General features: G+C 37.0%; 1 protein-coding gene and 1 long non-coding RNA gene across 10 annotated transcripts in view; one reads left to right on the top strand and one right to left on the bottom strand.

Annotated features, from left to right (window-relative positions):
• Positions 1–14,591, bottom strand: part of LOC139970233 (oxysterol-binding protein-related protein 8-like) — an 89,040-nt gene that overhangs the window by 53,088 nt on the left and 21,361 nt on the right. For 2 of the 9 annotated variants that reach the window (XM_071975881.1, XM_071975882.1), the window contains one exon: positions 2,797–3,027. The exons of 3 other annotated variants lie outside the window; for them this stretch is intronic. In XM_071975881.1, the coding sequence (XP_071831982.1) occupies positions 2,797–2,935 (139 nt within the window). In that variant the 5' untranslated portion in view covers positions 2,936–3,027. Of the gene's footprint in view, positions 1–1,622; positions 1,762–2,796; positions 3,028–4,765; positions 5,288–6,837; positions 7,034–14,591 lie in introns of those variants that run through there. 4 more of the 9 variants (XM_071975880.1, XM_071975883.1, XM_071975885.1 and 1 more) reach the window with 4 other exon arrangements.
• On the top strand, positions 7,530–13,751 carry LOC139970236 (uncharacterized). Its single transcript, XR_011794069.1, has 2 exons — positions 7,530–12,040; positions 12,665–13,751. It is a non-coding gene; the product is annotated as an uncharacterized lncRNA (long non-coding RNA).

The raw sequence follows: 14,591 nt of genomic DNA, 5'->3' as shown, positions 1-14,591 counted from the left end.
TAGTATGTTGTCTACAGTCAACCAAGGGCTACTGTTCACATAGTACAGTGTGTTGTCTACAGTCAACCAAGGGCCACTGTTCACATAGTACAGTGTGTTGTCTACAGTCAACCAAGGGCTACTGTTCACATACTGTAGTTTGTTGTCTACAGTCAACCAAGGGCTACTGTTCACATAGTATGTTGTCTACAGTCAACCAAGGGCTACTGTTCACATAGTACAGTGTGTTGTCTACAGTCAACCAAGGGCTACTGTTCACATAGTACAGTATGTTGTCTACAGTCAACCAAGGGCTACTGTTCACATAGTATGTTGTCTACAGTCAACCAAGGGCTACTGTTCACATAGTATGTTGTCTACAGTCACCCAAGGGCTACTGTTCACATAGTATGTTGTCTACAGTCAACCAAGGGCTACTGTTCACATAGTACAGTATGTTGTCTACAGTCAACCAAGGGCTACTGTTCACATAGTACAGTATGTTGTCTACAGTCAACCAAGGGCTACTGTTCACATACTGTAGTGTAGTATGTTGTCTACAGTCAACCAAGGGCTACTGTTTACATAGAATGTTGTCTACAGGACTTCAACCAAGGGCTACTGTTCACATAGTACAGCGTGTTGTCTACAGTCAACCAAGGGCTACTGTTCACATAGTATGTTGTCTGTACAGTAAACCAAGGGCTACTGTTCACATAGTATGTTGTCTACAGGACTTCAACCAAGGGCTACTGTTCACATAGTACAGTGTGTTGTCTACAGTCAACCAAGGGCTACTGTTCACATAGTATGTTGTCTACAGTCAACCAAGGGCTACTGTTCACATACTGTAGTATGTTGTCTACAGGACTTCAACCAAGGGCTACTGTTCACATAGTACAGTGTGTTGTCTACAGTCAACCAAGGGCTACTGTTCACATAGTATGTTGTCTATAGTCAACCAAGGGCTACTGTTCACATAGTATGTTGTCTACAGTCAACCAAGGGCTACTGTTCACATAGTATGTTGTCTACAGTCAACCAAGGGCTACTGTTCACATAGTATGTTGTCTACAGTCAACCAAGGGCTACTGTTCACATAGTATGTTGTCTACGGTCAACCAAGGGCTACTGTTCACATAGTATGTTGTCTACACTCTACAGTTACTACAGTAACATAGCTATGTACCTGGACAAATGCTCCAAAATCTACAAGTCAATGCCAATGAATTCCATTAAAGGACTGGATCTATTTCTCTTGGTATGAGTACAAGTGTACTAATTATTTCTCTTGCTATGAGTACAACTAGTACTTATTCCCTTGTGATGAAAATAAGTAGTACTTATTCCCTTGCTATGAGTACAAATAGTACTTATTCCCTTGCTATAAGTAGTAATTATTTCTCTTGGTATGGGTACTACAGTTAAGGCTCTAAGCATCAGTATGCGTACATAATTTTGCATAATTAGATCTTAGAGCACATAATGCACATTAAAGTATGAGTTAGATACAATTACCCATAAGGCTGAGTACCATTACAGTTTCTAAGCTACTGTAATATATATACTGTATGCTAGAATACAAGTACAGACTCAGTACAAGTCTACATTAGCCCATAAAAGAAATATCACATCAGACTTACCAGTAATATCACCATCACACTATATAGACATCTCGCCAATTCACTCTATAAGCTTCAGATAGTTCCTACACACTATGGTAAACTATGTATTTCCACAATATAAATCACATTATCCCATCACAGGCAATGCTGTAATAACAACAGCAATGCAGTATATATGTACACCTGTAGGAAGTATCCACCAGTCGTGCATACATACTCTCTAAAAGCCTCAAGTGTGTTATAACCAGGAAGAAGTATTGAAAACTGCTCTCTAATCAAATAAAGCCCTGTACCCAGCAAGGTGTTTTCATTGCTCCTGGCAAAACATCCCAGGTTGCATGTTTATACCAATGGACAGTGTAACAGGGAATATATATACTGTACCAACATTCAGACGTGAGTTAGTTTTAATTGCCTTTGGTTTGCAGGTAACCATGACATAAAAGGCAAAGTTTTATCTTTCGAAAAAAAGGAGATGTTTTAACATACGTATATGCTGGAGCAAGTATTGAGAGAAATAAAGCTGGGTCCTTCAGTACAGTGCTTGGGTACATACTGTCACATTTATCTATAGAATGATATATGGAACAAGTGTATACAGTACTTCTACTACAATTCCATCATGTACAACCTGATCCATCCAGGCTACAAACTGGACACTCCCCTTACAACCCCTACCACCACATGTACACCATGATCCATCCAGGCTACAAACTGGACACTCCCGTTACATCCCCTACCACCACATGTACACCCTGATCCATCCAGGCTACAAACTGGACACTCCCCTTACAACCCCTACCACCACATGTACACCCTGATCCATCCAGGCTACAAACTGGACCCTCCCCTTACATCCCCTACCACCAAATGAACTGTTACTGTATTATGTTAAAATATTCACCAGATCAAAGCCATGAGAAAACTACAGACTAGATTTCACAGCTATTGCTAACAAGTAGTGAATTATGTGCAATGGTACTGAGCATACAGTATGTGATGAAAGCTTGCTTTAAATTAATTAGTATTACCTCTTTAAAATTACCAGTAATGCATGTCAAATTAGTAACCAGCAGGTTAATTCCCAGGGACAGATTGTTAATATCATGATTCAGCACTGATGATATGTTCAAGCATTAATTTCTACATATATTGCTAAGCAGCAGCTGTGCAGTCAACATGCCCAGCTTACCTTTCTGCTCTTCCGTTATTTGCACATAAGTATGATTTTCAGCTCTGGCTTTCTCAATCAGGTGTTGCCATTCCTTCACATTATTCACTTTCCTTAACAACAGAGATCTGTTTGACCCTCGACGATGACGACGTAGCATCCTCCAACTCTAACCAAGATGAGGAGGCTTACTCAAGATGAGGCTTACACAAGTTGTGGACTCTGATGGCTGTCGACTTTACGGTTCATTTTCTGAAGTAAAATTTATTTTCTTTAACTGATGTGCCAATTGTTATAAATATCATGGAACAAAATATGGACCTCACATTTTGTCTTCACATTTTTCCAACTTCATCTAAGCCTTATGCTATCCCTAATCCTGGTTAGATCCCAAATACTATCCCTAATCCTGGTTAAATCCCAAATGCTGTCCTAAATCCTGATTAGATCCCTAATGCTATCCCTAACCCTGGTTAGATCCCAAATGCTATCCCTAATCCTGGTTAGATCCCAAATGCTGTCCCTAATCCTGGTTAGATCCCAAATGCTATCCCTAATCCTGGTTAGATCCTAAATGCTATCCCTAATCCTGGTTAGATCCCACATAATATCTCTAATCCTGGTTAGATCTCTAATACTAGATCTCTAATCAAGGTTAGATCCCAAATGCTATCAATAATCCTGGTTAGATCCCACATAGTATCTCTAATCCTGGTGAGATCCCTAATGCTATCCATAATCCTGGTTAGATCCCAAATTGCGATTGAAAGCAAAATCAAACCTACAAACCTGAACAATTCACCCTGCAAGGTCGGTCGTACCACTTGCCCATCAAGAGACTTTTAGTTTATTATTTTGAAAAATTATCACTAGCCAAGAAGCAGGGACATAGAAAACAGTTCTGTAATAATGAGCAAACTTGAAAATGTTTTCCAATTATATTAATGACTAACTGGCACCACCATTGCCGAAACCAAACATTTCCCTGACTCCAGGGTTATAAATTAATGGACAAAAGCTTCCTTTTTAATGGCAAAATTCTGGGTAACATTTCCCATTTTATAATTAATTTTACACCTTTTGTTTAATGTGTTATTGACCAGTTATAAAGCAGTCCAAGATACCTAGTACTGTAGATTATATAAAGAAGATCATGTTTTGTTGTGAAATATGCTGAGTGAGCACTGCTATTGGTGTAGTTTACACAGATCTGAGTATTAAATTACAACTTTTTCATCAAAGAACAACTCCCTATTGTAACAGTAAAAGCCATGCAAACCTGTTCCTTGTTTTTGGTTAAATAGTCACAATTTTTAAATTCATATTTGGATTGCAGTACCGGTATTCTCTATATGTCAGTGAAGTAGTGACTAACAGTAGTTTTGAGGAACGTACAGTACCTGCAAATCAGTTCAACATTTTTTTCCCCAAGCATTATAAAGATTGTTTTTGATGGTTCATGTTTAGGGTAAATATGACCCAATGGTCCAAACATTTGTGGGATGCTCAAACTAGCCACTCACTGAACTCAAACAAGTACTGTAGACTCTTGAAGAATCTCTTTGAACAGTGCAATGCATGTCTCAACAGCAGTTGTTAATTTCTAACCGACAAAGATGTTATAAAATTGTAGGCTACAGTACCTACTACTGTATATTTATCTCAGATTGTTACATGAACCTATCACTGATTCAGAAGTAAAGATCATAAATTGAACACACTGTTATTGTATGAGCTATTAATTAAGCCCAATTTTATGACTGCATATTAAGTTATTTCTAGTATAGTAGTGAAAATATAGACACAGATATGTAAAATAAGGCTAAGCTACATGGATATCTTTCAACTGTAGATCAGTTTGCTATGTAAAATGAGGCTAGGCTACTGTACCTTTCAACTGTAGATCAAACTACAGTCTGCTATGTAAAATAAGGCTAGGCTACATGGATACCTTTCAACTGTAGATCAGTAAGTTTGTCCATGCCCTTACCTGTATGTATAGTAGTATCTTCTTGAGTAAAACTTCCAATATTCAGGAAGTTGACAATGTTTCAAAACTAATACTTCCAAGACTGCTGTTATTTATGATACCCAAGTTGTGAGTGCACATACTTAACAATCTTTCACAACACCTTGTTATGCATCCATCGATAGCTTACTACCCAAGCTGAAGACGTATACCTGTTGCTGTTAACAAACTAAACTAATTATGTGAAAAGACAAACTCATTCACAAGCATATTAAAACTTGGTTCAAACTTTGATCTGTTTACTATTGGTTGAATATTAACACTTGTTTGACAGTGCAGTAAAAAACGCTGGCACAAGTTAGTATCCTTAACGAGTAAATCAATTGGGCAAGAGCTATAAAGGTGGAGGCTGCTATATGTCATGTAAATAGAGCCTAATAGAGGCATTTACTGTACATCCAAAGCAATTCAAACCTACAGTAAGTTTACTGATAATCTGTGCATGCATAGAAAACAATTCCAAACATTAAAGGCTTCGATACTTGAACCAATCAGCCAGCCATTTTATGCATGTGGGTCATTTTTTATAGGTTAGTCCATTGACCACTTGTCTAGTATATAACCTACCTGCATATGCAAAGATACCACAAAGACACTGATCACACTGTGCTTTAAAGACTATCCATGTAGCTCTCTTTGTTTCCATATATAACTCCTATGATTAGACACAGAGCTGCTACAATCATGCATGGATACCACTAAAACATTATCACTCCAATTTGTCACTCTCTCCTCTGCCCCCCCCCCTTCCCCCAACCCAAACACCTGCTCACTGTCTGACTCCACTCTCTCACACCTACAGTATGAATAACAATGCCATGTATAATATCTGTAAAATATCGTATTATGTATAAAATTCTCCTTATTGTTTATAAATCACTTAAAGGACATGGTCCAATGTATATTTCTGACTTATTACATATGTATGTCCCCTCTCGTAATCTAAGATCCAGCTCTCAATTTTTATTATCTGAAATTAAGTCCAAACATTCTTGGGGGGATAGGTCATTTATTGTTTCTGCCCCTCGCTTATGGAACCAACTTCCCTTAAAAATCAGAAAAACATCTACTCTCTCTAACTTTAAGAAGAGCATAAAATCACACTTAATGACGAAAGCTTTTATATGATCTTATACCATTAAGTTTCTCTTCTGTCATTGTTTTGTATTTTTCTGTATTATTTGTATCATTTCTCATTGTCATTTGCGCCATGAACATTCTTTGAGTGGTGTGTGCGCATTATAAGTCTTATTATTATTATTATTATTATAAAACAAACTTATTCAAACATTTTGAAGTGATCTTTTCCAGTGCAGTCTGTAGAACATGGCCTCAAACTGATAATTAAACCATTCAGTACTTGCTTTTACTTGGTCATTGGACAATGTTTAGCTGAAATCTGGGAACTGCAACAGCAGTATAGGTTTTATATTAACAACTCTCAGGGACGGCCTGAACAGGTTGATTCATGAATCAATTAAGTTAAACATGAACTGCGACACTAGGTTTTTGAAACAATCCAGACAAAATTCCCACCAATTACTGTACTTGGGCCAGGCTGGGTAATATCCACTTGAAGGATATTCCCAAAGAATTCCCAAGTATTTCTTACTCTAAATGTCACAATTTGACAGCTGAAAAGAATGATCAAAACCCTATATACAGTACACCAAGTACAATATACGGTACTGCATCTTAAAACATTTCAGGCATTTTACAGTCAGTTTCCACATATGTGGTTTCAATCATAAATTATTGTCAACATGAACAATAGCAAAACTGCAGATTGTAAACAGTGAATAAATTTAAGGAATATTCTTCACTTACTGTAATACTGTAGTTTACTACTGTGTGTAAAAGGATTTCACCTTACACAGTACTTGGCTAAAAAGTGTACAGTAGGAATCTTCACAAGACTTTTCTCACGTTTTACAGTACTTGGATGAGCAGTTATAACTTGAAGGGGTTTATAAGGTATTTAGTACAGTGTAAATTTCAGCAGTCTCACTCTCTATATGCATTTAAATACTCACAATGCCTTTTGGGACTTTTTCTTCTAAAATACAGCATCTGTTAACGTTGAGGAGAATATACCTAGCTCCAAAGATATGGTTGAACCAGACTAAAAAAAATATACACTTTTAACCAAAGTTTTGAAATTTATAAATGAAGTTACAGTATCTGACATTTAATTTCCCAAAGACACAAGAATCACACTGGAATAACTCATTAACTCTTTTGCTAGTAATCAATAAATTGTTGATACTCAGTCATCCAGTCCTGCACTACAGAAATTCAATCTGAAGTTGTAATTGTATATAAATTGCTCTGTAAAACTGTTGACTGGTTCACAATCACTCCATAATTAGCTCCATTTGAAGAGTACTGACAACACAGATCCTATTTATAACACTGCATCATGCATGATAAAGTCTCCTTCTAACTGTTCACATTTAATCCACTTGCACCCTGCAACAGTATAACTCTTAGTCAGAGAGATCTAGTTTTATATACAAACTTGATCACCAGATAAAATCAACAGTTCTGTGGCTTTTGTTTTGATATGCAAAGCGATACCTGCACCACACCAACTATATTAATGCAAATTTCTATTTACACTAGAACCCTGGTGTTTTTAACAATTGATGCTATTGTTACTGGACTGTGACGACAACAGATGTTACAGCTACAGTACCGTGAAGCTTCCTTTTTCATTGAAATTTGTGACAACTGAACCCAGCAACACAATGGGTAATTCACAGGTTCTATCTATATTTAGTATTCTCATAGTTATACCCTTGTGCAAGTTCTATTGCAATATATCATAGAAAACAAGAGAAAACCAACCCAACCAAACATAAACAAAAAAAGTTTTGCTGGCTTGACTTTGTTAGAATTTAACTCAAAGTACTGTACATGGCAATAAGGATTTTCTCTGTATTGATCATATCAATGTAGTTTCTACGTGGATGTACCCAATCTAATCCCATTTTCTCTATACTAAACAATTATCATTGCATTCATTGAGTCTTTTTATCGAACAATCATGAATACAAACACTTCTGTAAACTATAGAGCTGACAATGCTGAAAGTTTGCACATTATTGCACAAGTAATGGTTTTGGGAATGGAAGCAACTTTGGGACCATAACTTAGCAAACTGCATCAATGGAAAACTGTGTATGATATTTACAAATACAGCTGTAACTTCCAAAACAGTATAATTGGCTATTTAACCAGGGAGTGATTTTAGGCATATGGCTGATATGTACAGTAATGGAATTGTACTCTTAACAACTGAACCCCCCAGCTGTAGGAAGTTTACTGTAAAGTCTGAGCATTGCAAGGTCATGATAATAGTGCTCAAGAAATGCCAGAGGGATGCATGCCAGATGGATCATGCCAGAGGGATCATGTCAGATGGATCATGCCATAGGGATCGTGCCAGAGGGATCATGCTAGATGAGACATGCCAGATGGATCATGCCAGAGGGATCATGCCAGAGGGATCATGCCAGACGGATCATGCCAGACGGATCATACCAGATGAGACATGCATGTGCAGAGTGATGTAGGCTCACTTGACGTTTAAAGGACACACTAATCCTGCCAACATCATTGATCTTTATAATTGAGATAACTGTCAATGAACAACTTTCTCAAACAGATAAGTTCAATCTCATTCCATATGGGAGATACCGTATCACTGATTTAACATTTGTTCACACAAAAGCATGAAATCTTAATCTGAAAGTCTAATGTGACACCAATGAGCTACATGTGCTTCAATGTTTTTTCAGTGGTGATGGTTTTTTGCATGTGCTGAATGTAAACTATTGAATGACCTATAATGAACACACTGATTTCATTGTCAATACTGGATTAAACATTCTACTGTACCTTGAAAATACCAAAGTAAAACAATGACTATGGCATCACAGATTTACAAAATGGCAGCCCCCAGAGATGACTTTTAATCTAGCATATCTCCCCATTTGAACAGAAGTACATTTTTCTTAAGTCTCCAGTTTTCTCAAAGACATGTCTATAACAAAATAATGGTTTATATTTTCAGCTACCTGTACTGTACTTGTTTAACTTATTTATATGAAGTATAAATTATTGTCACAAATGGCACTCCATTATATTCTGCTTTATGCACATTAAATAAAACTATAATTCACTATTCATATGCATACTGTGGTGTCAGTATCTACAAATGAGGGCAGCAGATGACTTCTACTAAATGTACAGTAGGATTGGTAGTACCACATTATTGTATGTATGATACAGTTTATGTACAATAGGATTGGTAGTACCACATTATTGTATGTATGATACAGTTTGTATGATAGTATACATGATACAGTATGTATGTACAGTATGTATGATACAGTTTTATTGGTAGCACTAAAGAGAGTAATCTCTAAAATGTACAGTAGGATTGGTAGTACCACATTATTGTATGTATGATACAGTTTATGTACAATAGGATTGGTAGTACCACATTATTGTATGTATGGTACAGTTTGTATGATAGTATACATGATACAGTATGTATGTACAGTATGTATGATACAGTTTTATTGGTAGCACTAAAGAGAGTAATCTCTAAAATGTACAGTAGGATTGGTAGTACCACATTATTGTATGTATGATATGTAGTTTATGTACAATAGGATTGGTAGTACCACATTATTGTATGTATGATAGTTTGTATGATAGTATACATGATACAGTATGTATGTACAGTATGATACAGTTTTATTGGTAGCACTAAAGAGAGTAATCTTTAATTGGTAGCATTTGCAACCAAAGGCTCTACTAAATAACTTAATGTTTTTAAAACAGCTACTGGAGCGCAAGGACTTAACATACTTTTATTAGGATAACATAGCTTTCGCACAGCTGGTGGGGATAACTATTCTCATCCTCAAAGGTATAATCTTGTCTGATATGTTAAGCACAGTAATCTATTCTAAGATAATGTATCCAGCATAATCATCTTCCACTAAATTCTGAATTCTGAATACAGTCATGTCAAGACCTTCGGATTTTTAACTACTCAGTAACTGTATTCACTAGAAGCACACAGAGCACTTGTTTCACTGTATCACCTATGTTCCAATCATATTAACAAGATTAGAAAGCCTTATTAGATTGTAATCTTCCTTTGATCGATGCAATGACATGTGGATTGACTGAATATAATTAGACTTATTTATGGCTCCGATGCACTCTGAGGATTTAATAAGATTGTCTAGAATATTGAAAGAGAAAAACCCTCACACAGCTGTTGAAGGTTTCTTTGAAATTTTGGTATTTTACTGTAACTAATTTGTGCAAGTAATATTTAATGCAGTTGCATGGACACTGTAAAGATACTGTATGTATCTCCTCACAGTAGTCTGTTAGAGGCCATAATTACTGACACCAAATATGCTAGAAATTCACATATGAATGGTCATTCATGATCAAATTTCAACTCCCAATCTGCTATGTGGTATTCTTAACTGAGATATTTGCTAGTCTATTCAAAACACTCTTGGATGTGTAGCTGTGAAAAATTAGAAGAATCATAGCCTTCACCAAATTGACCTTTGAAAATTTCTAGCAATATTTTGACAGCTAAAAATTGGGGGCCAATACTGATGACCAATAGAGATTTATTATTTCAGGCCTTTTCCCAGTTCCAATGACAGGGCAAATTTCCGCAAGACAAGACATTTACACTGCCAAAGACATATGAAATGCTCCATTATCAGCACTAGTGTATAAACTAACACTAGCAGTAAATAATACTGTGCTCTGCAATTGGTCATTGAGGGCGCTCTTTCACTTAAAGAAGCTATGTTACACTTGAGGGTTTGTTTTGCTAAGGCACAGCTGCCAAAGACTGATTTTCAGAGCAGGATGAAAGAACTATCATGTAAGTTTAACTGCTCGGTCTTCAACAGTTAATTACTTGACACATATGCCACAATGTAATCACAGTCATAATTAATATCGGGTCCAGAATAGATCTAAAATTGGTACTGTTTTTCAAACAACACCGCAAATATTTTGTTGGATACATCCTAACAAGTTTTCAAGTCATTATCAACAGTAACTTTAACTGTATTGTGCAACAAACAAGGTTCAAATGAAAAAGTCTTGTCACGTTGATTCCTGCATAAAATAATTAAATCAATTTAAAAGTAAATGTCCCGTGCAGCTACATGAATCAGATACCTTATGAAATGACCACCTGTCATTAAATTTATGTTACAATACCCACTGTACAGTACATACAGTACAGTATAACTATATATTCAAAGATGACCAGGGTTTGAGGGACCCTCAGAATTTGGTTAGTGCTTACTCGCACTATGTTACCTTTCTGCATATATATTTTTTTTAAAAAGAATTTTAATATGAGTCAAGGGTTCTTAATATTTCTATTGTTCATAACGACCAGAGAAAAACATTGATTGGAGCAATGGGATATAGACAGAATCGAAAATCCACTATGACTATATATTTAAACATATTCGAGCAATGCAGGGAAAGAGCTAGTTTTTCAAATTTTGTCTAACAGTTCTGAAGCCTGTGACTAGATTGCCCCTTAAAGTATTATATTTCCTGTTGTCACGCCTGCATTGTATTTTAGCATTCCTTGTGGGTGGAAATTTCCACCGGGCAGTCTAGGCCTTTGCAAATTGTTCATTTCTGCTTTCGAGTAATGTATGCAAATTCCAGGAGGTGAACAATGGGGAGACGGGTTCTTCTCGGGTAATGTATGTAGATCCGAGCAAGTGCATAATGGGAAACGGGTCCATCTGAATTCGTAGATTGTGCTTTGGCGGGTAAGGGCAGGGGTCAACTTAAGGTCGCTATATAAGGATTGGGGTGTGGTTGGATGAGGCATTCTGTGTGAGTCTCACCACCGTCCGGTCTTCGCCGTCTTATTCCTCGGCTTCTGTGTGTTAGCCGTTATCCAGGCTTCTTTGTATGAGCCTAGGCTTCTTTGTATGAGCCTAAAGACTGGGAACGTTGATATTTTGTGGCGTTGCGTTTTAGCCTAAGCCATATCAGCGTATCCTGAGGATTACTGTGTGTATCCGTTCTTGTCTTATTCGACGAAATCATTTTGGACACATTTCTGTGTATATGTACACCGCAAAGGGCGTTTTACTGTGTGTTACGTCCCTAGCCGTTTGACCAAGTTAATCCGGGATTTACTAATAGGACGATCCCGTAAGTTGATTTTTTTTGTCCGTATTACGCATTTAATTGGTATCTGTGTTGTTGATCGCACAGTAGGGTTTGTGGAGAAATTAATGTATTGTGTTTCAAAGAGTCCTCGATCTATGGCTCGCAATTCAGTCAGTTTGTTAAAATGTTTATCCATGCTTAGGCATACGAATTTGTAATTGTTTAGGGTCAAATGCGTTTAAAGCATTTAAGGTATTTTTAGGTCGTATAAGTGTGTACGAATTATAAGTTCGCCTTAGTGCCTTTGGTTGGGTTGATTGATTTTGTATATTATCATATGTAGTGGAACGGGTAGTTATCGCCAATTTGAGGGCGTTCTAACCATGTTCTGTTTCCAAACATCGGGCTGCCGCCATTTTGTTATTGTGATATGTAGTATCGAGTAGCTATTATGTGTTTCATGGTAAGGGTTGACCCGGAGGTTCTTGGTATTATTTGGTAAATAGTGACACCATATTGGTTGTGTGTTGCTTGCTGACTTTACGTCAGATAGGGGCTCTTGACGTCATAGTTTGACAATATTCGTTGGTATAGATATAAGTATAGCCATGTGTTTGCCATTTGGCGCATGCCTGAGAGTAGTTTTGGTGTGTTTTTGTCATATAGGGTTGCAGTGTTGGGGCCCGACGGCTACGCTGGTGTGAGGGGCTCGCCGTACCGTCTGGAGCTTCCTGCAGGGTACCAGCCGGAAGAAATCTAAGCGATAGAGAAGAAATCTAAGCGATAGAGAAGAAATCTAAGCGATAGAGAAGAAATCTAAGCGATAGGGAAAAATTAAGCGATAGGGCAAATCCTTAGTAGAGTTATTTGGAAGGGTTGGTCGGGTTAGCGAATGCTAACCGACGTGTGTATTTTTGTGTTGGGCATTTATATGTTTCTTTTGTCGAGACCAAAAAGTCATTGGTCGAGTTGTAAATAAATTATATGTTTCAATTTCGCAAAATTCTTGGTGGTCTGTCATTTATTTATGTCATTCGTCTCGGGTGTCGAACGCTAAGCAGATTGAGACGTGTCCAGGTGGGGGATTACTCCTTTACTTGTGACACCTGTGTTCAAACCTGCTACTGTATACTGTACATCTTTGCATGAATAGCAACTTGCCAATATCATACATGGAACACATTGAAATGTGATAATTGATAAACCATTCCTTGCTGTAGTGAATGATGCTGCAGACTAAGGCCTTAAGGATCCACACACCTGAGTAGTGCAAGATTGTGGGCCAATATTTTTTTTTCTTTTCTTCATTTGGCTGAATTGAAATCTTTCGCGGGTCTGATTAACTAGCATCAATTATGGCCATCACATACTGAATTAGTAACTTTATCATAATCACAAAGTGCCCAAAGGCTCCTCACTAAGAAGGGAGGACATGTATACAGTACCACCCTTTCTGCATGGCCACTGTATTTTTACTATCCTACTGGAATGACAGAAACGATAACCTAGGAAACTCCCTCAGGAGCAGAACAATGAATGTGCTAGAAGATTGAACAGCACTTGGTAGTTGTCTGTTAGTGAGAGATTTATTTGTAACACCATGTGAGCCAAAACTACTGTACATAATAATTTGAAGAAGTTTAGGAGAGAGACTTGGTCATAGGTGAAATACTGAATATAGGAAGCCTGGGAGAAGGGATCTCATTTAAGCTAATGAACAGAGACTTTTTTGCTATCTTCCATGACTTTGGAATACAAGCAAAGTCCTGTATCAATGGCAGAGCTTCATTTTATCAGCACATTTTTTTCCATCTCACTCTGCAAAAATGCTAGCAAAAGTGTGATGGTTGCAAGGGTGATGTACATTCAAGATTGCTACAGTATATCATTACTAATTAATGTACAGTTTTGATTCAGAGAGCTCATCAATCAGTGCAGTGAATGTGTACAGCTTTCGTTTCATCAATTTGTAAAATCTACATATCATGCAAATTATCCTTCATTTTGGTGTCCGAGATAGCAAACGAAACAGTGGAAACAACTTGTGACAATTACAGTAATACTTTTCTGTATAATGTGAATTATAATCTACATTATATATGTACGGTATGAACAATACATGTCCAGACTACAAGTTTCCAAAAGTTAGATCATCAACATTGGCCCCAAATATGCTAGGAATTTGCAGAATGGTCACTCAAATGGCAACTTCATCAAGCACTTTACTGCCAGCCACCTACAAAGAATATTACTCACTGAGACACTGAATTTTTTATAAAGTCAAAATCCTCAGTGTCTCAAAATAATTTGGAGATTCGGAACCATCAGGGAAGTAATTTTCAAAAATTCTAGCAACTTTTACAATGCAAAAATTTTGGGTCAATACATAACTATTAATGTATACACCACAGCATCCAGCCAGCATAGCTGATGCTATAGTTTTACTCTCATCCAAGAACAGCAAGATCAAGGCCTAGACAAACACTATAATATGTTGCTTAAATGCACTACCCATTTAATATCATTCTAGGTTATAACATTCCATAATGATACAGATATTATGAAATCTATCAACTGCATTACACTTACAGAG

The sequence above is a fragment of the Apostichopus japonicus genome, chromosome 7 (genome assembly GCF_037975245.1).
Source record: "Apostichopus japonicus isolate 1M-3 chromosome 7, ASM3797524v1, whole genome shotgun sequence".
Classification (NCBI taxonomy): Eukaryota; Metazoa; Echinodermata; class Holothuroidea; order Aspidochirotida; family Stichopodidae; genus Apostichopus; species Apostichopus japonicus.
This window is presented reverse-complemented; position numbering and strand designations above follow the sequence as displayed.